We start from the raw sequence: 23,875 nt of genomic DNA, 5'->3' as shown, positions 1-23,875 counted from the left end.
ACCACCCTTTGGGTTAAGAAGAACTTCCTAGCATTGGTTCTGAATCTGTCCCCTCTTAATTTTTACGAATGCCCTCACGTTCTTGTAGTTTTCGAAAGTTTGAAGAATCTGTCCCTCTCCACTTTCTTTATGACCTTCATGATCTTGTAAGTCTCTATCATGTCCCCTCTAAGCCTCCGCTTTTCCAGGGAAAAGAACCCCAGTTTCTCTAATCTTTCAGCATATGAAAGGTTTTCCATACCTTTTATCAATCGCGTCGCTCTTTTCTGAACCCCCCTCGAGTATCACTATATCCTTCTTAAGGTACGGCGACAAATATTGGACGCAGTACTCCAGATGCGGGCGCACCATCGCCCTATACAACGGCAGGATAACTTATTTCATTCTGGTTGTAATACCTTTCTTGATAATACCTAGCATTCTATTCGCTTTCTTAGAGGCCGCTGCGCACTGTGCCAACGGCTTCATTGTCTTGTCCACTATATCCCCAAGTCCTTTTCTAGGGTACTTTCACCCATTACCAGCCCTCCCATTGTATAACTGTACTTCGGGTTTCTGTTTCCTACATGCAGGACTTTACATTTTTCTACATTAAACTTCATATGCAACTTCGAATTAGATTGGCAATTGAAGACTTCTTCAACCACAACGAAAGATAAGAACAAATCCACACTACTCCACACCAGTAGAGGCAAGATTAACCCCCACAGAATTCTGGTCGCACTATGACATTACTCAGAATCAAGACGAAGAAAATAATCAATTTATGTGCTCCTGGATCAAAACCAACACCCGCATACTAAACAAAATAGCCCCACTGAAAAAAAGAAGGAAGAGACCTAGATACCTAGCAGGCTGGTTTGACCTAGAGCTCCTAGAGATAAAGAGAGAATTAAGAAAGTTAGAAAGAAAATGGTCAAAACTAGGAACCCCAGAGACTAGAAATGCCTGGCACCAAAAGCTGAAAAACTATAAAAACTCAACCAAAGAAAAGAAAAGAACCTTCTATGCCAACATAATTGGTAACACCTCTATAAACAGCAGCAAACTCTTCAGACTGGTCCATGACTTATATGACACTCAATCTCACACAAACCCAACAGAAGATTCCACAGTGACAGCCGACAACCTGGCAGACTTCTTCAACATGAAAGTAAATAATTTACGACACTCTCTAACAGATTCCACAGACTCCCACTGGGACTACTCCATTCCACATGACCTAGTTGCCTCCAAAGCAGACATGAGCTGGTCCAACTTTAGTGAGACCGATTGGCAAATATTTAACAAGTTCTACAACAAATACGTCAAATCATACTGCAGATTGGAAACTTGCCTCCCAGATGTAATGAAAGCAGCCCCAATCATCTTCAAAGCCAGACTACTCACCTGGGTCAACCTACAACTAACCACAGGAATGTTCCCAAAAAACTTAGGTCAAATTGTAATTACACCCATTAAAAAGAACAACAAAGAACCATCCAACAACTTAAACAATTTCAGACCTATAGCTAACATCCCTCTCGCGGTTAAAATAATGGAAGGGATGGTAAACGCTGAATTAAACTCATATCTAGACAAATTCAACATTCTGCACAACAACCAGTCAGGCTTAAGACCTGGTCACAGCACAGAAACAATCATGGCCTCGCTACTAAACCACTTACACTCCCTCTTCACCCAAGGTACCAGCGCCATGATCCTGCAACTGGACCTAAGTAGCGCCTTTGATCTAGTAGATCACACCATCTTTTTCAACTGCCTAGAAATCATAGACATCACAGGAAACACTCACAATTGGTTCCAGGGATTCCTCAGGAACAGATCCTACCAGGTATTCAAAGATGACAAACTTTCCCATAACTGGAATAACAACTGCGGATTACCCCAGGGTTCCTCCCTATCCCCAACCCTCTTTAATATCTACCAAAGTTCATTAGGAAACCTGCTACAAAGCCTAGGGCTCATCTTCTACATTTACGCAGACGACATTACTGTAGTGATCCCTCTAACCTCCCTAACGTCACAATACATCAACTCCTTAACCAACACCCTAAATCAGATAGAGCGCTGGATGATGGCCTTCAAACTGAAACTCAACACAGAAAAAAACAGATTTTTCCTGGCATCCCCCAATGAAAAGATAAAAGAAAATACTATTCACTTACAGAGTCGAGAATACAAAATTGACCAAACCATAAAGATACTGGGGGTAACCCTCGACAAACACCTAACCCTGGAAAACCACACAAACCTATTGTTTAAAAAAGTATTTCGGTTCTATGGAAACTTCGCACTATTAAAAAATTCTTCGACGAAAAGTCTTTCCGCTTACTAGTACAAGCATCCATCTTAAGCACTCTAGATTACTGTAATATCATATACCTAGGTGCTTATAAAAAGAACCTAAACAAACTGAGATTAATTCAGAACACCGCGATCCGACTAATCCACGGTTTAAAAAAATGGGAACACATTACCCCTTACTATCAGAAACTCCACTGGTTACCCGTAGAATCCAGAATCATCTTCAAGTTTGCATGTATTTGTTACAAAGCTCTCTTTGGGATGCTTCCAACTTACCTAATCTCCCAGTTCTTTCTCAACGGTTCCAACAAGAGCACTCGCAGAACAAACTTATTTAATTACCCCTCCCTGAAATCTTACCAATACAAAAAGTTTTTAGATAGAATGTTATCCTTCCAGGCAGCTAGGCTGAACACTTGGCTTGGAAAACCCATACTTGAGGCCACTACATACGCAGGCTTTAGAAAATCCCTGAAAACTCGATTGTTTAACAAATTCTAAATGCCCAACCTCCTGTTCCTCGCTATGGCACTCCTCTCTATCTCGCCTCCCCAATTCTAGATTTGAGACTAACTCTTACCCTCTCTCCCCTTGCATAACACGTCACGTCCTGACAAAATGTATCTCTATTGTAAACCACTTGTATCCCATGTACTGACAAAATATGTCTTTATTGTAAACCGTTTGTATCCCATGCACTGTAAAAATGTATCTTTACTGTAAACCGCTTTGAACTTCACGGTATAGCGGTATATAAGAAATAAATTATTATTATTATTATGTCGTCACCCACTCTTCTAGTTTGTTCAGGTCTCTTTGTAAATCCTTACAGTCCCCTTTAGTCTCAACTCCACTAAATAGTTTGGTGTCGTCTGTGAATTTTATTACTTCGCACTTCGTCTCTGTTTCTAGATCATTTATAAATACATTGAACAGCAGCGGTCCGAGTACTGATCCCTGCGGAACACCACTCGTGACCCTCCTCCATCAGAGTAGTGGCCCTTCACTCCTACCCTTTGCTTCCAATCCGCCAACCAATTTTTGATCCATCTATGTACGTCTCCTTCCACCCCATGGTTCTTCAGTTTCCGTAGTAGACGTTCATAGGGTACCTTGTCAAAGGCTTTTTGGAAATCTAAGTATACGATGTCTATGGGGTCCCCTTTGTCCATTTGTTTGTTAATTCCTTCGAAGAAGTGCAATAAGTTTGTTAGGCACAACCTTCCCTTGCAGAAGCCAAGTTGGCTTGTTTTCATCAGTTTATTCCTTTCTAGATGCTCATTGATGCTGTCTTTTATCAGCACTTCCGCCATCTTCCCCGGAACCGAAGTCAGACTTACCGGTCTGTAGTTCCCCGGGTCACCTCTCGATCCTTTTTTAAAGATGGGCGTAATATTAGCTATCTTCCAATCCTCCGGGATTCTGTCCGGGCCTGGAGATTTGTCAGTTTTTAATTTATCTGTTTATGTACATCTTCAAGGCTTACCTCCATGGATGTTAATTTTTTTGCTTAATTTCCTTTGAAGATTTTTTCAGGTTCCGGCACGTTTGATATGTCCTCTTTTGTAAATACTGATGAAAAGAACATGTTTAGTCTATCCGCCACTTCTTTTTCCTCCATCACCACTCCTTTCCTATCTCCTTCATCCAGCGGTCCCACCTCCTCCCTTGCTGGCTGCTTCCCTTTAACATATCTGAAGAACGGTTAGAAATTTCATGCTTCCCTGGCTAGCCTCTCTTCATATTCTCTTTTTGCTCTTCTAACCACGTGGTGACATTCTTTTTGATGCTTCCTGTGCTCTTTCCAGTTCTCCCCGGTTTTGTTCTTTTTCCATTTCCGGAATGAATTTTTCTTATCTCCTATCGCTTTCTTCACTTCTTTAGTTATCCACGCCGGGTCTTTTGTTCGGCTCTTTTTGCATCCTTTTCTAAATCTGGGGATATATAGATTTTGCGCCTCACTCACCATGTCCTTGAATAAAGACCAGGCTTGCTCTACAGTTTGCAATTTCTTTGAGCTGTTCCTAAGTTTCTTCCTTACCATTACTCTTATCGCTTCGTAGTTTCCTTTCTTGAAATTAAAAGTTGTCGCTGTGGTTCTCTTTCCCTTAGATATTCCTACTTCAACTTTGAACTTGATCATATTGTGATCGCTGTTTCCCAACGGTTCCACTACTTCCACTTCCTTTGCAGATCCTCTTAGCCCATTAAGGATTAGATCTAGAGTGGCATTCCCTCTCGTCGGTTCTCTGATAAGCTGCTCCATGAAGCAGTCCTGTATAGCCTCCAGGAATCCGGTCTCCCTAGTGAGTTTCCAAGACTCCAGTCTATTCCAAGATAGTTGAAGTCTCCCATAACAATCGTGTTACAGCTTTTGCATTCTCGCTTCATCTCGGCTTTCATGTTTTCGTCATTTGCTTCGGTTTGCCCAGATGGACGACAGTACAGGCCCATCTTTATCTCGGGCCCTTTCCTTCCCGGTATTTTAACCCATAGTGATTCCAATTTGTTGGTCATCACTGCTGTGTCCACTCTGGTCGAGTGTATGTTGTCCTTTATGTATAGGGCTATTCCTCCTCCTTTCTGACCTGACCTGTCTTTGCGATAGAGTTTGTACCTCTTCAGTGCTATGTCCCATTTGTTTTCTTCATTCCACCATGTTTCAGAGGCCCCAGTGATGTTCAGGTTCTCTTTTTTGGTGGCCATGACTTCTAATTCTACCATTTTATTTCTTAGGCTCCTTGCATTAGTACACATGCAATTTAAGTCCTGGTATTTTTTTTGTCTTCATTTTCTTATCCTGTGCTTCTTATCATAAGTGTTTGAGGCTTGAGCAGATGAGGACAGAGCTTGCAGGAATGGGGCAGGGACAGGGATGGAACTCATGGGGATGGGACAGGGACTGAGATAGATCCTGTGGGGATGGTAAAAATTTGTCCCAGTGTCATTCTCTAATCTGAACCCCTATATCTTGTGGTACTCTGCTACAGTCTAAGCTAGAAAAATATCCAGAATTCTCAAGTAAGAGGCTTTATGAGTTCTAGAATACTTAAATTTTTCTAGAATTCTCAGAAATAGACAGAAGGCAAATAAATTATTAACTTACCTGTCATTGCCACGCAACATCTTTGGGTCAAAATATCGATAATCATCTGTCTCCTATTTAAAAAAAAAACAACAAAAAACAGAAAATGAATATCATGAGTTAAAGCAAATGTCAAACTGGAGATTACTTTTTGGGCAACACATTACAGTAGGAATACCATGATGAATTTGATTCATCTAAATTTGTGACTTAGAAAATTTATCTTTGAAATACTTTTAACCATTTAGGCAAATAAAAAAAATTGAACCTTATGTTGAAAAAGAATTACTAGATATCCCATGCACCTAGCAAGTATATCAAAATGGGGTAAACCACATACTTATGATCATTCACATCTGTCTCATTATTTTTATACCTTAAAAATCTATGACCTCCATACATGGCATCATCTTCATCTGGAACATAGAAGGAAGAACCAGGCTAATGACTATGGGCTAGATTCTCAAATCTTACCATGCATTTAACGATGGACACTAAACCAGTCCAAGCTAGTTTAGTGTCCAAGTATGTTATCAGCCGATTCTCAGAATGGCTCACTGTGGTCTTTTCTGTGCTTCCTAGCAGCTTCTGATTATATTATGCAAATGTACTATAATGAGGTCAATAATATTAAAATGAGCACTCCGAAAGATTCTCTAAACTTTTTGCCCACTTTTTACGGGCAAACTTTTCTGGCAGGGTCTAAGCTGTTGTAGCCTTACTTTCCTGTCAGTGCCTGAGTGCTGATTGGCTCAGTCACTGACAGGAAAGTAAGGTTTGATAGTTTAGACCCTACCACAAAAAAATCCCCTCCTGGCCACAAATTAAAAAAAAAGGACACCCCCCAATTACTCCCTTCCTTCCACTGACCCTCCCCTGGGTAGTTCGATGCCCTCCCATCCCCAGTGCTTTAAAAAAAAATTTGGCAGGAAGAATGCTCATTCCCTCCTGCCGGCAAGCCGCCAGGGTTCCCCCCAGTACCTTTAAGTTAAAGGACAGCAGGAGCGATGCCCACTCCCTCTGGCCAGCCTCTTTAAAATAGAGGGTCTTCCCCTTCTTAGTACATCCTGGGATACATTAGGATGGGCCTTACAACCAGAGCCAATCAGAGCTTTAGGTCCCTGCCTGGTGCATCCTGGAATAGGGAGGGGCCTTAGGTTCCTGAGCCAATCAGGGCCTTAGTCCCCTCCTAGTGCCCTCAGGATGCACTAGAAACGGGTAAAGCCTTTGAAGAGGCAGGTCTGTCAGTCGGAGGGAGCGGGCTTCCCTCTTGCCGTCCTTCAAGTTTAAGGATGGGGGTGTGGGCCTCCCTCCTGCCAAGGCACGGGGTGTATGGAGGGGTCTGGGTGGGTCCCAGACAGCGGTGACCTAGGCAGGAGAGAGTGGAGTGGAGGGGAGGTGTGAGGCAGGAACGAGTGAGCATCCCTCCTTTCAAGGCACCGGAGGGAGGGAGGCGGTCCAGGCAGCGGTAACCAAAGCAGAAGGGAGTGGGTATCTCTCCTGCCGATTTTGTACAGGGTGTGGGGGGAGGGACTGGGCAGCAGCAGGCAAGGGGGTGTTGGCAGGAGGGGGGGACTTTTCCTTCTGCTCCTGTCCCTGCCAGCCAATCAGCTGAGCTGGCAGGACTTGGGGAGACCTGCAGCTCAGCTGATCAGGGCACAGAGAGCAGCCTTGACAGGACCTAGCGATTACTCTTCTGAGCAAGCTTCAGGCATAGTTCTTCCCTCCTTTACCAAATAGCATGCATATAATTTGCACACAATTATGCTGAGAATCACCAGTAAAAGAAAAATCGCTCCCACTATGGCCACTACATCGACCTGCCAGATTTAACCAGTGAGTTTTGAGAATCTGGCTCTATGTTCACTAACACAAGCTAAAAGTGGTAAAATGAGTTCTTAAAGATTAGTGGTCAGTTACTTTTACACATGGATGATATGAGTGTCGGATAACTTTAGTCTTTTTACTAAATCTTAATACAGGCCAATGGACATTAGGTGTGCATTGTCATGTAGTCCATAGGTATAAAATAGGATGCATTGCATTTAGTGCATGCTGTTAGCGTGTGCTAAGCTTTATTAAAAGCATCCCTTTTTAGCTTAAATAAACGACATAATAATTTAAAGACTGCATTATGTATTTACTCAGATTCTCATTGTCTTATTTTACATCTTGTTTAAAGATCAAAAACCCTCCCTCACTCACTCCCAATCGGGGTCAAAAGCAGAAAACCTCCCAACAAAGAAACCTGCAACTCCCCTGTGTCAGCCCCTTTGCCTCCTGGGGTGGGCCTACCAGCCTCTTAGAATCTTCATGCAAAAAGAAGTAATATCACATGCAGGGCTGCTCTGGGACCTTCTTCCGATGTAACTTCCGGTGAAACTGGGAGCAAAGGAGGGGGGCTGTTGGACCCACGATAGGTAGGGAGGTGAACTGCTGGACTCGTGAGGGGGGGGGACTGCTAAGGGGGGAGGCGGTTGCTTGGACTGCTGGAGCTGAAGGGAGACAGTTGTTGATCTGGTCTGGGGATTGGGAAGGGAAAGTGCTGGGCCCATATGGTGGGTGGAGTGGAGCTGGAGGGAAGGGAGAGATGCCAGACTCACACCTGAGCACTGAAGGGAGGGGATAGAGGTGTTGGACCCATGGGTAGGGGGCTAGAGGGAAGGGAGAGAGGTGCACGACTTGCAGAGAGGAAAAGAGAAAAGCTGAACTAAAGGGGATGAAGGCAGAGTGAGTGAAATATTTAACATAGCAGAGGGACGGAGGAAAAAGAGAGTGAGAGGGAGTTAGAGAGGGAAGAAGCTAGACATGAAGATACACAAAATGAGGAGAGATGTGGGCATGGATGTCAGCATAGGAACAGGGACAAAAAGGGGAATGCTATATAGATGTGGTATATGGACACAGAGGGGTAATGCCAGACATGGGAGGATATATGGACACAGAGAGAAGATGGCTAGACATGGGGAAAATAAGAACGCAGAAAGAAGATGCTGGACAGGGGCATAAGGACATAGAGGAATGATACTGTACACAGGAGGAGGGGATCATAGAATAGTGAGATGATAAAGGCAGGGAGATGGGCACAGGGGAAATACTAGAAAGGGATGTATAGGAGACAGAGAAGGGAATGAACATGGGGAACAATACATAAGTGATAAAAGACAGATGATAAGAATGCAGAGAGAAGAAATGTCAAATGGTCAGGAGATCCTGGCAAGTGAGTTAAGAGAAGACAAAAGAAAACAGAGACCATGATTTGAAGAATAAAATGAGACAACAAAAGGTAGAAAAAAAAAAAGATTTTCTATTTTATGATTAGAATACATCAGATTTGAAATATGTATCCTGCTAGAGTTGATGTTAGATATAACTGGGGATCGCAAAGCCCAGGCCATGCATCTTTAGCTTCCAGCTGGCTTAGGGCTCTCTCTGACCAGGGGACAGTTGCCCTAGTTGCACTCCACTCCTCTAACACTATCCTTGTCATGTGTCACTGCAATATTGTTAGCATGATTTATTTGTGTAGCATTCTGTAGTAATTTGGCTTATTCAATATTTTCAATAGTGGAGGGGATATTTGTGAAGTGGAAGAACGGCGGGGGCGAGAAATAGGCAGCCCACATACCCACAGGATCTTACTCAGGGCACCCACATACTGTACTTAAGCCTCTGAGAATATCAGAAGGCAAGCTTGCCTCCAGGGGAATGGACCCACACAGCATGCTGGCCCCACAGATTCACCTAAAGCCTTGCCCTGTGAAGCTATAGTCTGGCTCCCCTAAATAAGGAGTCTAAGGGCTCTGAAGCCACAGACAAAAACCCCATGATTACATTGAAAAAAGATAGAAAAATAAATCAGATTAAATTAGAAATAGCTCTGCACAGTTTGCTTTCAGAAGAAAATAAAAACTGAAGGGGGCACTATACTCCACTGCTGTGTGGTAGATGCATAAAGCTTTGAGTGTAACTTCAGCAAGACCCAGTTCGCGGGTTTGGATTGAATACCTATCTTACAGAATCTGGAGTGGATGTAACAGAAAAGGTATTAATATAAACACATATTTTTTCTAGAAATAGGGAAAGGGTAGAAATAAAGAACATGAATTGAGGTTGCGAGAAGGGGGGATGGGTTGATTTAGGAGTAACATCTGGAAGAACCTTTTTCTCAGAGAGGATGGTGGATGCCTGGAATCCCCTGTCAAGACCTTCAAGGGCGTCGAAGTCGGTGCAGGAGTGGAAGTCACGGTCGAGGCCTTTGAGACCGAAGCTCCAGCCGAAGCCAAGTCGAGGCCTTCGAGACCGGAACACCAATCGACGTCGGAGTCGAGGCCTTCGGGACCGGGGCCGCCGCCGGGGGTCGAATCCGAAGGTTGCTCCATATCACCAAAAAGTTGACGAAACTGGGCAAACCTCCGATGAAAAGCTCGAAGTGTGAGGGTGAAACAACGGTGACAATCTTCCGGTGAATGGACCGAACCCAAACACTGTAAACAACGATAGTGAGGATCGGTGACAGAAATCACACGATTACACTGACGACAGCGCTTGAACCCGGTAAGAGGTCGGGACATAGAAAAAATAAAGTCCATGTCGAACGAAGTGAGCGGTTGGGCCTAGGCCCAAGGCTCACCGACCAGACGAAAGGAGACGGAAAAAAATAAAAACAAATTATTATTTTATTTTTTTTATAGAAAAGAAAAGAAAAAAGAAAAAAACACACAAAGCGACCGAACTTTTAAAAAGAAAAGAAACAGCCGCGGTGACTAGAAGTCAAGTTTTGCTGCAGAACTGAAGAAAAAATGTCTTCTTGGCTCCGCGGAAAATAACGAACTGAGGATCCTCACAAGAGACACGCCCCCTAGTTCGGGCGGGAAGGCACGCGCACATGTGAGGTGCAGCACTCGAAAGCTCAAAGATCTTCAAGCAAGTTTGCTTTCGAGGCTGTCCGCTGTGGGGCTCCGTCGGTGACGTCACCCATATGTTGAGAATATGCTGCCTGCTTGTCCTGGGATAATGTAAAGTTTTGGAGGGATAATATTGAAGCAAACAAGCCCCAATGATATAATAAGGCAGCCTTACACTCTGCCTGGTCCCAGGTTCGATACCCTCATAGAAGATTCCGTGGGAAGTGAAATCAAGTAACAAGGACAGCCAGAAGTGATTGCATAAAGAATATATTATGTAGAAATAGGCTTAATATTACATAATGACAATTTTTAGAAAGATACATCAAGAATACTGAGTTACAGATATACCGAAAGAAATAGAAATAAGCTTTACAAATACAGAGTGGATTCAGAGACTGTGTTTGTGAGAGAGAGAGAGAGGACAGTTTACCTGCATTTCAGAGTCAAGAGGAAAGAGAAATGGAAGGGGGAGGGGTTGGTCCAGGCTTCAGGGAGAAGGAGTAATCTAGGTTCCAGAGAGAAGAGATGGTTTGACGGTTCAGGCTTCAGGTTCCAGAGAGCGAGAGAGGGGGGTTGCAGAGAAGAGGCTTTTATAGGTTGAAATCTTATTCTAAAAATAGAAACTATTGTACGTTCCGTATCTTTCTGTTTATAATTTGTAAACTGAAACAATGGTTAGTTTAATTTATAAGGAAGATGTGACACTTGCAGGAATGGTAGATTTGATTAGTCTCTGGCTTCTTTGTCCCATTTAACTAGCATATCTTCTTGATAAACAATCCAGTCTGGCTGGATGCTTAATGTATATGAATTCTGTGCAGGAGCATTTAGGGTCTATCTGCATCAACATTTCAGAGTCAGATTGATATAATGTCTCATAGGCCTCTGCTGACATTGGTTAGGCCAACCGAAAATGCTGATTGCTAGCAATGCTAGGCTGACAGTCTTCTGATTCATATGTTTTTAGATAGTGAATTTTCACATCTAGGCAGAGCAGATGTCCAGCTCTTGTATTGATAGTGTATAATCAAGAGTGTATTCAGCGTCTTTATAAACCAAGAGAAGGAAGCCCAGTAAGAAAACAGCTATGCAGGAATTCTTACATGCATCATAGGACTCTGCTACATATTGGAGTTCTTGGAGGACATTACCTACACATATGCCTAGTTATTTTGCTTGCCTTTAGAGAAATCACTTTCTCTGTTTTACACTCAATTAATCACCTCTAATTGTACAACATTGTTCTTTCTCCCATTTGAAAGTTGTTGAGCTGTGTGCATAACCATCTGCCCTGGAGCTGGCATCTGTGATGAAACGGGACACCACCATAAATACACTAAAACTAGCTCTTGAACCAGGAATTCCAGGACAGACAATTTGAGCCATCAGGATTGATCATAAGTAATGTGCACTTCATTAAATTTTGGCCTTTTCAAAAGCATTCCTTTTAATAAGAAACCTGTTAAATCTCCAAGATCATTATTTGGTTTAGTCATTAACATAAATTGCAGAAGAAAGTTTAAATAAAATTCAACAGGTATGTCTTATAGGGCTAATTTTATAAGAACAGTATTTATGTGTTGAACATTAGGCTAACATTTAGGGCTCCTTTTACGAAGCTGCATTAGGGCATTAATGCACAGAATAGCGTGCGCTACATTGCCGCATATGCTAGACGCTAACACCAGCATTGAGCTGGCATTAGTTCTAGCTGCATAGGGCACGGTAATATCCTGCGTGCGCTAAAAACGCTAGCACACCTTAATAAAAAGGAGCCCTTAGTTTATCTATGTGGCTAGTAACTATATATATATATATATATATATATATATATACTAGTATTTTAGCCCTTTACATTAACGGGTGCTAGAATATATGTCTGTCTGTCTTTATTTCTGTGTCTCTCTCCCTCCCGCTGTTTTTCTTTTTGTCTGTCTCCCTCCCTGGCCCCCTTTGTCTGTCTGTCTTTCTGTGTCTCTCTCTGCCCCTGTGCCTTTCTTCTTTTCTTTCTGTCTGCCTTCCTCTCGCTGTCTGGTTTTCTTTCTATCCATCTGTCTCTCTCCCCCCCACACTTCCCTGTGCAACAGCCACAGCAGCATTCCCTCCCCCTCCATGTCTCTGTGCAGTAGCATTCCCTCCCCACCACTACTTCCCTGTACATCAGCATTTAGATCCCCACCTTCTCTGTGCAGCAGCCACCGCAGCACAAGCATTCCCTCCCACCCCATACCACTTCCCTGTACAGCAGCAGCATTTCCCTTACCCCCCCTTTCCCATCCCTCGGTCTTGACTGCTCCCTTAGTCCATTGCCGTTCCCACCCTTCCCTTCCCGCGGTCCGACCATCTGCCAATTCCAGCAGCGTGTACAGCACTCTACACACGCTGCTTCGGGGCCTTTTACTGCCTTGATTTACTCTGGCACGTCCCTGATGACATCATCAGAGACACGGCAGAGCAAATCAGGGCAGTAAAAGGCCCCGAAGCAGCGTGTATAGAGTGCTGCACACGCTGCTGGAATCAGCTGGTTTTGAGTCGGGACCGCGGCATCCCTTCGCGGCTGGAGTGTTTTGGGCTTCCCTTCCCGCGATGTGTCACCACGGCTCCTCTCGATCCCACCAGCGTCGGAAGCCTTCTTAGACGCTGGTGCGGCTGGTGAGAGGAGCCGACACGGAGAGCAGGAAGTCCAGCACTGGCGGCGTGTGGTAGGTGCTGGAAAGTAAAGCTGGGGACTCGCGCATGCGCACTCCTGCAAGGCCACGGTCCTACATCTCACAGATCAGGGAAAACGGAAGCACGCAGTTGAGTGTGCATGCGCGGCTAGCGTTTTATTATATAGGATATATATATATATATATATATATATATATAAATACACACATATACATATATACACACACTCACTCGACAACTCTAAATTTGTTTAAATATTCTTATACTTACTGGGTTGGATTTCATCTCTATAAGACTGTCCAAAATACGAGTAACTGGAAGATTCTGTAGAAAATATATTTTAATGTTAATATAAAATATTTATCTTATCTAGGATTCTTGCAAAAACAACATTGCTACTTTATACAAATCTATACAGTTCCTCATCGAAGAGCCATTTTCACATAAAGCTGTTGAAACTTGGTTTCCACAGCCAAAGAACCACACTATTAATTACTAAACATATATGTAGTCTTCTATATTTGATTTAGAGTGAAGGGAAGAGACTGGGCTGAGATTCATCATTCACTTCCTTCACAATTAAATAACATGATAAACTTTTTAAAACCAGGGGAAGGGAAAAGAATGACAGATCTCTTTTCCTCGCACATGAACACAAAAGATAGGAACACTGTCCATCACAGTGGCCACAGGTAAAGAGAAAAAAAAGTTGAGGAACTCTTTATTTATTTATTTATTTATTTATTTATTTATTTATTCAATTTTCTATACCGTTCTCCCAGGGGAGCTCAGAACGGTTTACATGCATTTATTCAGGTACTCGAGCAGTTTTCCCTCTCTGTCCCGGCGGGCTCACACTCTATCTAACATACCTGGGGCAATGGGGGGGATTAAGTGACTTGCCCAAGGTCACAAGGAGCAGCGTGGGTTTGAACCCACAACCTCAGGGTGCTGAGGCTGTAGCTTTAACCACTGCGCTACACTCTCCCTCCTAACATGTAGAAAAAAAAAAAAAAGAGAGATTATATTCTTACCCTGCTAATATCTTTTCTAGTAGATAAGTGTGTCATTCTGGATGGACGGGTAATATTCCCATGCTCGTGAGCTATGCAGAAGGAATTCACTCCAGCTTTTGAATCCCTCCTCCTTCATTAGTTAATGTACTCCATTGATTTGTAACAGGTACAAAATCACATTAGCCCAAAACAAAGAACAAATAGCTGGCCATGGACAACAATACTAAAACACAGGAAATCCACTGATAGATAAACTGAGTTTATATAACAACTTGATCGTTTCCTGCTTCAGAGTTCAGTGTATAATCATCTCAAAACATATAGACTGCCAAAAAATAAACACCTAAATGTGTACTAAGTCAGCAACTACATACCAGCATTTAAATATGAGCACTCATGCTTGATTAATGGTGGTTACTTACAGTATTCTATGTGCATAAGCGGGGTCCTGCCTATGCCCCTCCCAAGTGCACACAGCTTAGGGATACTATCTGACTACAAACTATCACTTTCCAACCATATCTCTCAGGTAGTCTCTTCCTCATTCTACTACCTACAACTCCAGAAAATAAGGAACTACATCTCAGCATTTGACTTCGCCTAACTTTTCTATGCCTTCATACTCTCCTGCATTGACCACTGCAATGCCCTACTCAACGGTTTCACAGCAAAGAATATACAACACCTCCAACATGTACAAAATGCAGTGATCAGAATTCTAAAGCACCTTCATGCCCACAACTACTTCCCAGGTTCTATCATCAGCCCACTGGCTACCCATAACCAAACAGTGAGTCTTTAAGGGCTTGATGCTAGCTTACAAATCCCTGCACAACATGGCACCAGACTACATGTTAACTAAGCTTCCTCCATACATGTCAAAGTTTCCTACTCTGCTCCCAGGAGGAAACATGCCTCCAAACACCACCTGATCATGCCCTTCAACTACAGAATACAAACATGTTTTATATGGTTGACACTCTGCATATATTTAAAATCATTTATGTACACTGCGTGCTTCATTTTATGCTTGTATTTTGTTCATTTATATGTATTTTATATGCTCTACCTATTTTGCTATGCTCATCTATTTCACTATTGTTTTAAATTTTGTTTATTTAGTGTCCACTCATCCCCTGATGACAGCATCTACGGATGCCGAAACCAGGATCCCTGTTGGGACAATCTAGGCGTGACCTAAACTCAGTTGTACTCATATCAAGATGGACATTATACTATAGACTGTGTCTATTTTTATGACTTTCATTTTATTGACGTAATAAGGAAGGTGTAGCCTTGATGCTAATAGGTGCTGTCAACCAATTATTGACTACAATTGATGTTAAGTGGAACTAATCGGTTCTAATTAGCAGTTACAGGTGTAACTGCCCTTAGTTGGGATTCTGCAAACTGTGCATGCTAAATCCATAGTGCACAGCGGCAAGGAGTATCATTCTGGAAGGACATGGGTAGTTGAGACCCAACATGGATCCCACACAAAGTGCATATAAAGAAGAATCATTTGCTACAGTAAAATAATGTACCAGACACCTTTTTCAAAAGCACTTAAACTATAGAAAATACTGTAGATGTAAACAAACAGAGGACACAAAATATCTTTTAAGTTTGGACTCTTTCAAATTATGCTAAATCATGAACAGAATTTTTCCTTGGAAGAGATAGAGCTTTATATAACACTGCAAATCAGAACAGTGGGGGAGCCCTGCTCACTCCTCTTTATTTTTGGCAAAGGGTATACCAGAAACTTTTTTGATAGATACTGGGTAGACTTAGTTAATTTGTTACAAGCTCTTCTTTTCTTTTACCTTCTTTATGACTATATTAGCAATTTGGGTGAGCAAGGTTGGTTAAGTACCGTACTCACTCTTGTTTCTTTCCTTTCTCCTTCTGAAATATTTGATTACCATCCAATATGTAAATACCATCCAACAGCAGATTTTCTTTTTCAGAATGCTGTTTCTGACATTGCAGCTGCTGTTTGTTTCTCTTGCTGTGCTACTCTTTCACTACTGAAATGGAAATTTAGCTTTATGACTGTACTGTTGTTCAAACTAAGTTTTGAAATAGAAAAATATTTTTATGCATATGAATTAAGTACATTAAAATTGGAACAGTTTGCATAACTTGCTAAAAACTTGCATTATGCCGTAGAATCCTTTAATATGGATTAGGTTAGTAAAATATTTCCAGATGGTTAAAAAAAAAATAAAGCCAAAAGAAAGCTGAGAAACAGAATAAATATCTCAATTTTCTACATGAAGTTGAGGAGATGGAAGCTCTTTTTAGGATTCTGTGCACACACATACACAATTTAGGTTCCAAGTAAAATGCAAGGTATAACATTAAAATTTCAAATAAGGGTTAAGAAAATAGCACTACCCAAGAATGAGAAATTGGCAACATCACACTAGTGTGAAATGAAAGAGAAAATGCTCCACTTTTGTGAGGAAGGTATGTGATACAACCATCAAACAAAAAGGAACTGTGAGAACTTACAAAGCCATTTTTGTTTCAGACTTCTTCAAAAGAAAAAGAAAAAAAATCATTCCTTTACCTGCATGTTTTTACAGAAGTAACAATTAATTGTGAAAACCAAAACTGAAATCTCAACAAAAAACGAAAATCCTATAAGGCATAGTAAACAAATATTTGAGATTTACTAAATCTAAGCATAAATATAAGGAGCAACACAAACTTTAGCGACCATACTATAACTATCTAGAAATTACTGGTATCACAGTGGATGAACATAAGGTTAAAGAAATGAGTTTGCTCTTCTGATGGACATTTATATTGATAACAAACTTATGCCTTTTCCCTCTCTCTTCTCCCTTTACTAGTTCAGAAGAGGCTATTTGGAGGCTAGTGCAAATATGTGGTTAGATCAGTTCTGTATCCTATGACTAATGCTCAAAGTATCACTGTCAACAAAGCATTTAGGCCTAGATTCACTAAACTTACAGATCCTGTACGATGGCCGCAAAACCAGTTTTACTGGTTTTGCGATTGTTCGTGTTCCCTGACCCAATTCACTTAAACTGCTGTCTGATGAATCTCCTCTCTGATCCACCCATGCAAATATGTAAAACTCCATGCAAAATAGCCAAACAATTGATTCACTAACAATTGTTTGGCAATTTTGAATAGGGTTTTCATAAGAACATAAGAATTGCTGCTGCTGGGTCAGACCAGTGGTCCATTGAGCAAAGCAGTACACTCACGCTGCGGCCCTTAGGTCAAAGACAAGTGCCCTAACTAAGACTAGCCTTACCTGCTTACGTTCTGGTTCAGCAGGAACTTGTCTAACTTTGTCTTGAATCCCTGGAGGGTGTTTTCCCCTATAACAGCCTCCAGAAGAGCGTTCCAGTTTTCTACCACTCTCTGGGTGAAGAAGAACCTCCTTACGTTTGTACGGAATCTATCCCCTTTTAACTTTAGAGTGCCCTCTTATTCTCTCTACCTTGGAGAGGGTGAACAACCTATCTTTATCTACTAAGTCTATTTCCTTCATTATCTTGAATGTTTCGATCATGTCCTCTCTCAGTCTCCTCTTTTCAAGGGAGAAGAGGCCCAGTTTCTCTAATCTTTCACTGTACGGCAACTCCTCCAGCCCTTTAACCATTTTAGTCGCTCTTCTCTGGACCCTTTCGAGTAGTACTATGACCTTCTTCATGTATGGCGACCAGTGCTGGACGCAGTATTCCAGGAGGGGGCGTACCATGGCCTGGTACAACAGCATGATAACTTTCTCCGATCTGTTTATGATCCCCTTCTTAATCATTCCTAGCATTCTGTTTGCCCTTATCGCCGCCGCCATGCATTGTGCAAATGGCTTTATTGACTTGTCGACCAGTACTCCCAAGTCTCTTTACTGGGGGGGAGGGGGGGTCTTTCTAAGTACTGCATCGGATATCCTGTATTCTTTTATAAGATTTTTGTTACTGACATGCATCACCTTATACTTATCCATGTTAAACCTGATTTGCCTTGTCGCAGCTCATTTCTCGAGCGTGTTTATGCCCCATTGCAGGTCTTTGCAATCCTCCTACTCTGAATAACTTCGTATCATCTGCAAATTTAATCACCTCACTTATCGAACCAATTTCCAGGTCATTTATAAATTTGTTGAAGAGCACGGGTTCAAGCACCAAACCCTGCGGCACTCCACTCGTGACGCTTTTCCAGTTCGAGTATTGCCCATTTACCCCCACTCTCTGTTTCCTATCCGCCAGCCAGTTTTTAATCCACGTGAGTATTACACCCTCGATTCCATGGCTCACAATTTCCGAAGTAGTCATTCATGCGGAACCTTGTCAAACGCCTTCTGAAAATTCAGATATACAATGTCGACCAGGTCACCCTCGTCTATCTGCCTGTTTACTCCCTCAAAGAAGTGCAGCAAATTTGTTAAGCAAGATCTTCCTTTGCTGAAGCCGTGCTGCCTGGTCCTCATCAGATTGTGTCCGTCAAGGTGATCGGTCCTTTATCAGCGCCTCTATCATCTTTCCCGGTACCGAGTTCAGACTCAACGGTCTGTAGTTTTCCGGATCTCGCCTCGAACCTTTCTTGAGATCGTTCCGGAATTCTTCCTAATTTGATCGACAGATGGCTATTAGTTGAAGCAGTTCAGCTATAGTCTCTTTCAGTTCCTTGATTACCCTCAGAAGGATGACATCCGGTCCTAGGGATTTATCATTTTTAAGCTGTGCTTTTTCCAGTTTTCGTCCGTTTTTGACCTTTTCCATTCCTTAAATGAAGTCTTGTTGTCTCTGATCGCTTCCTTCACCGCTACAGTGAGTCACGCTGGTTCCTTGTTCTTTTTCCTCTTGGACCCCTTGTTGATACAGGGTATATATAGATTTTGTGCCTCGGTGACTGTGTCCTTAAAAAGGGACCATGCTTGCTCTAGCGTTTTTACAGTACTTATCCTCTTCTTAATCTTCTTCCCCACCATGAGTCCCATCCCTTCGTAATTCCCTTTTCGGAAGTTCAGTGCTGTGGCCATCTTTCTAGAGCGATGTTTTGCTCCCGTGCCAAGGTTGAAGCAGATCATATTGTGATCACTGCTTCCCAATGTTCCTTCTACTCCCTTAGTCCATTTAGAATCAAGTCCAGAATTGCATTTCCTCTCATATTTTCCTTGACAAGTTGTTCCAGGAAGCAATCACCTACAGCATCCAGGAACTTGGTCTCCCTACTGTAACCGGAGGTGCCCAGGTTCCAGTCTATTCCCGGATAATTGAAGTCACCCATGATAACTGCGTTGCCTCCCTTGCAGTTGCGTTTAATCTCGCCTGTCATTTCTCCATCAATTTCATTGGACTGCCCTGGGGGTCGGTAGTAGATGCTGATCTTTGTTTCCGTTCCATTTGTTCCCGGAATTTTGACCCATAGAGACTCTACCTTATTTTTTGTTTCCGGCGTGTTCTCTCCAGTATACTCAATTCCCTCTTTGACATATAGGGCAATACCCCAACCTTTTTGACCTACTCTGTCTCTGTGGTATAGCTTGTATCCCGGTAGCACAGTGTCCTAGATGTTTTCCTCGTTCCACTATGTTTCCATGATGTCGTTGATGTCAAGGTTATCTTTTTGTGCCATAGCTTCCAATTCCCCCATCTTATTCCTTAGGCTCCTTGCGTTCATGTACATACACTTGAGTTTGCGGCCTGCTACTTTCTTGCATTTCCTTCCCTCATGTCCCTTTCGATCAATCAGGATTTCTGACTTGCATATGATCCGGCGAGTCTTCCCCGCTATCTTCTTCTGGGTATACCGGTTCTCGAACCATCGATTCTTGGTCGACTGTCCGCTTTCCCCTTCTTCCTAGTTTAAAAACTTCTCAATTTCTCTGATGTTGCTTGCAAGTAGCCTCGTTCCATCTCCGCTGAGGTGGAGTCCATCCTTCCTGAATAGCTTGCTCTTCCCCCAGAATGTCATCCAGTTGCGCATGAAGTGGAATCCTTCATCCTCACACCAATGTCGCATCCACACATTGACTGCTTGCAGCTCCATCTGTCTCTTCTCATCTGTCCTGGGTACCGGCAGGATCTCTGAGAACGTTACCCTCTGCGTTCTGGTCTTCAGCTTCTTTCCTAGCAGCCTTCAGAACTTTCCTGCTGTAGTTCCTGTTGCTCACGTCGTTTGTCCCCACACGGATCACCACTGCTGTATCGTCCTCTTCCACGCTGTCGATGATCCTGTCGATGCAGCTCACTATGTCTTCCATCTTGGCTCCCGGTAGGCAGGTCACCTGCCGATCCTATCTTCCTCCCGCTATGTGGCTATCGACTTGTCTGATGATGGAGTCCCCCCCTAACGATTGCTGTCCTCTCTATCTTCTCTTGCCTCTTTATCTTCAGGTCCATGTTCCCAGGGAATGACCATCTCTCCAGCCGTAGGTCCGTGTCCTCTGTGCACTTCCATATTCCCTCATCCTGGTGTTGGCTTGCACCGGACTCGTCTTCCTTGTGGTTGTCCTCCAGTAGGTCCTCATTCACTGTCTTGAAGTTGTCTGCCTCTCTGTCCTCCTCTTCCACTGCTCGAAGTGCTTCTAGTTCCAGTATTCTACCCTCCAGGAGTCTGACTTGCTTCTTCAAGCCCTCCAGTTCCTCGCATCGAGTGCATACATAAGACCACCTCCCAGAGGCCTCCCATGGCAAACCGTGCAGAAAACTGGGTAGCTCAACATCCTGCTTCAGTCTGCTGCATCCTACAACCCGACTGCTGCAGACCTGTCAGTAACTGTGTTACTGACAGGTCTGTCGGGATTTTTTTCTTTTTAATGGCACAGATATTTTGTGTGTGTTACACAAGCAAAATATCTGCCCATTAAAAAAACAAACAAAAAAACACTCTTGCCAACAGCACTCCCCCCCCCCCCCCGAGACAAACGTGGCTCCCGCGGCCCACCCCCCAAGAAAAAGGCAGGATGGATGCCCACTCCCTCCTGCCATTGGCCCAGCTCCCCCCCCTAAACAAAACAGCAAGAGGGATGTCCATTCCCTCCTGCTGTCAAATACCCCACTCCCGAAAAAACCCAATAGGAGGGATGCCCACTCCCTCCTGCCATCGGTCCCCGAAAAAAATACAAAAAACCCCTAAACGGCATGAGGGATGCCCACTCCCTCCTGCCAGCAAATACCTCCCCCAGCCCCTGAAGAAACCCGGCAGAAGGGATGCCCACTTCCTCCTGCCATCAGCCTCCCCCTCCCATACCTTTAGTTGGGAGCAGGAGGGGTACCTCCTGCACTTCCTGTGCACTGCAGGCCTTAGGCCCTGCACTGGTGCATCATGTGATGCACAGGGAGGGGCCTAAGACCATGACTGGCTCAGGCACCTCATGCTCATGATTCTAATTTCCTCAGAAGTCTTTCATGAGGTACTTTGTCAAATGCCTTTTAAAAATCCAAATATATAATATCAACCGGCTCACTTTTATCAACATGTTCATTCACTCCTTCAAAGAAGTGCAATAGATTGGTGAAGCAAGATTTCCCTTTACTGAACCTATGTTGGCTTTCTCTCATTATCCATGCTTATTTATATGTACTATCATTTTATTCTTTATAATAGCCTCTACCATTTTGCTCGGCAGCAATGTCAGACTCGCCAGTCTATAATTTCCCAGATTACTTCTGGAACCCTTTTTAAAAATTGGCGCTCTCAAGTCTTCCAGTACTATGCTGGATTTGAAAAATTACAAATCACTAAGAGCTCTGTAAGTTCATTTTTCAATTCTATCAGCACTCTGGGATGTATACCAACCAGTCTAAGCAATTTGCTACTGTTCAATTTGTCAAATTGACCCATTACATCTTCCAGTGTTACAGAGATTTGTTTGAGTTTCTCCGATTCATCAGAATTGAATACCATTTCTGGCATCAGTAACTCCCATATCTTCCTCGGTGAAGATCAAAGCAAAAAATTTATTTAATCTCTCTACTATGGCCTTGTCTTCCCTGAGAGCCCCTTTTATGCCTCGGTCATTTAGTGGTCCAACCGATTCTCTTCCCAGCTTCTTGCTTTTAATATACCTAAAAAAGTTTTTATTGTATGTTTTTGAACCAGTGCAATCTTTTCAAGATCTCTCTTTATCTTTCTTATTAGCGCCTTGCATACCATTCCTTGCGTTATTTACAATTATTTTCAATCATATCCTTCTTCCATTTTATGAAGGATTCTCTTTTGGCTCTAATACCTTTCTTCACTTCATTCATTAACTACTCTGGCTGTCATTTGGTCTTCCTTCCTCCTTTTTTAATACATGGACTATATCTAGTCTGGCCTTCCAGGATGGTATTTTTGAATAGCATCCACGCCTGAAGTAAATTTTGACCTTTGCAGCAGCTCCTTTAAGTTTCTTTTTTAGCATTCTTTTCATGATATCATTGTCTTCTTTTTTAAAGTTAAATACTGTTGAACTGGATTTCCTGTGTGAACTTATTCTAGGGATTATATCAAATCTGATCATATTATGATCACTGTTACCAAGCGGCCTCAGCACCATTATCTCCCACACTAATTCATGCACTCCACTAAGAACTAGGTCTAGAATTGCTTTGCCTCTTATCCATTCTTGAATCAGCTGCTCCATAAAGCTACACATTGACTGAGATTTGCAATGAGAAAAATGTAATTCTGTCCTGAGATGGAGAAATAAAAATTGCAATTTAAATATTTATTAGACTTTGTGAGAGGTCTCATTCTGTACACTATGTACCAGTTCTTTCATAGTGTTTAATAATAAATACAGTAGTATAATTCTTAACTACTTGCCAATGTTTTGATCTCTGTGAACCAGATTTATAGATGACAAAGTAGCTTTGATTTTAACTCCACTGCTCCCTTGGCACGATGGTACTACATATAAAGTGATCATGTATTTTTTTAAACTTATGATCCCCTTTTCATATTGCAAGTAGAAAAATGCATAAAAGGGGTATACACACATGATTACCATCTACCCTCTCTCACAAAAGTAAGAAATTAGGAGATACATTTCCTTATGAAAAGCCCTTTGTACAGTATGAATTCAAGCTGGCACTCTTTGTGGCCGAATGGAGACTCCAAGAACAAAGTAGAGAATAAATAAAATATACTTTGGTATCCTTTCACAAAAAACAAAAATTCCAGTGAATCGTTTCAGTGATTTACCAAGTCCGAGTTTACAATCAGAGATTCAGCAGAAGCTAAACAATAAGCAAAAGTAGGAACAAGTACAATAAATTAATACTGCTGAATTCCATTTATAATTGTGCAACATACAGGACTAGGCAACTCAGAAAGGAAAGGCAAGAATGAATGATGAACTTGAAAAGCTTAACATGATAGTTATTACTTTGACAAAATCTGAGTTCAGACAGAATGCACTTTGTAAAAGTGTAAGCAAATTATAAATATATCAAAGTAAACAAAATATTTATTTTTCAAATATGCTGCCTGCAAGCCCAAAAGCTACCAAGTAGTGTACATTCAAGTATAAGACTCAAATAACTTCTGACTGATCATATCTTTTAGTAAAGAATATCTGATATAGATAATATTATTAAAGTGCAATTCTAAATTAAATGCAAGTTATGATAAAATACCAATGAAACATTTACAGTACTAATTGCATGAAACTTGGATGCCCTCAACTGGCTATGGTACAGTAATGCAGGGCTTACTCTAACAGCTGGTTTATATACTTTGTTGTTTTACAATTTTAACATAAGAACATAAGAAATGCCTCCGCTGGGTCAGACCCGAGGTCCATCGCGCCCAGCAGTCCGCTCACGCGGCGGCCCATCAGGTCCAGGACCTGTGCAGTAATCTTTTATCTATACCCCTCTATCCCCTTTTCCAGCAGGAAATTGTCCAATCCT

The 23,875-nt window shown here is 42.4% G+C and overlaps 1 protein-coding gene across 3 annotated transcripts in view; it reads right to left on the bottom strand.

Annotated features, from left to right (window-relative positions):
- SCFD1 (sec1 family domain containing 1) overlaps positions 1-23,875 on the bottom strand; it is a 248,396-nt gene that overhangs the window by 37,810 nt on the left and 186,711 nt on the right. For all 3 annotated transcript variants that reach the window (XM_033952477.1, XM_033952475.1, XM_033952476.1), the window contains exons 20-21: positions 13,243-13,296; positions 5,414-5,466 (exon numbers count right to left, since the gene is read on the bottom strand). In XM_033952477.1, the coding sequence (XP_033808368.1) occupies positions 5,414-5,466; positions 13,243-13,296 (107 nt within the window). The remainder of the gene's footprint in view (positions 1-5,413; positions 5,467-13,242; positions 13,297-23,875) is intronic.

The sequence above is a fragment of the Geotrypetes seraphini genome, chromosome 7, assembly GCF_902459505.1.
Source record: "Geotrypetes seraphini chromosome 7, aGeoSer1.1, whole genome shotgun sequence".
Taxonomy (NCBI): Eukaryota; Metazoa; Chordata; class Amphibia; order Gymnophiona; family Dermophiidae; genus Geotrypetes; species Geotrypetes seraphini.
This window is presented reverse-complemented; position numbering and strand designations above follow the sequence as displayed.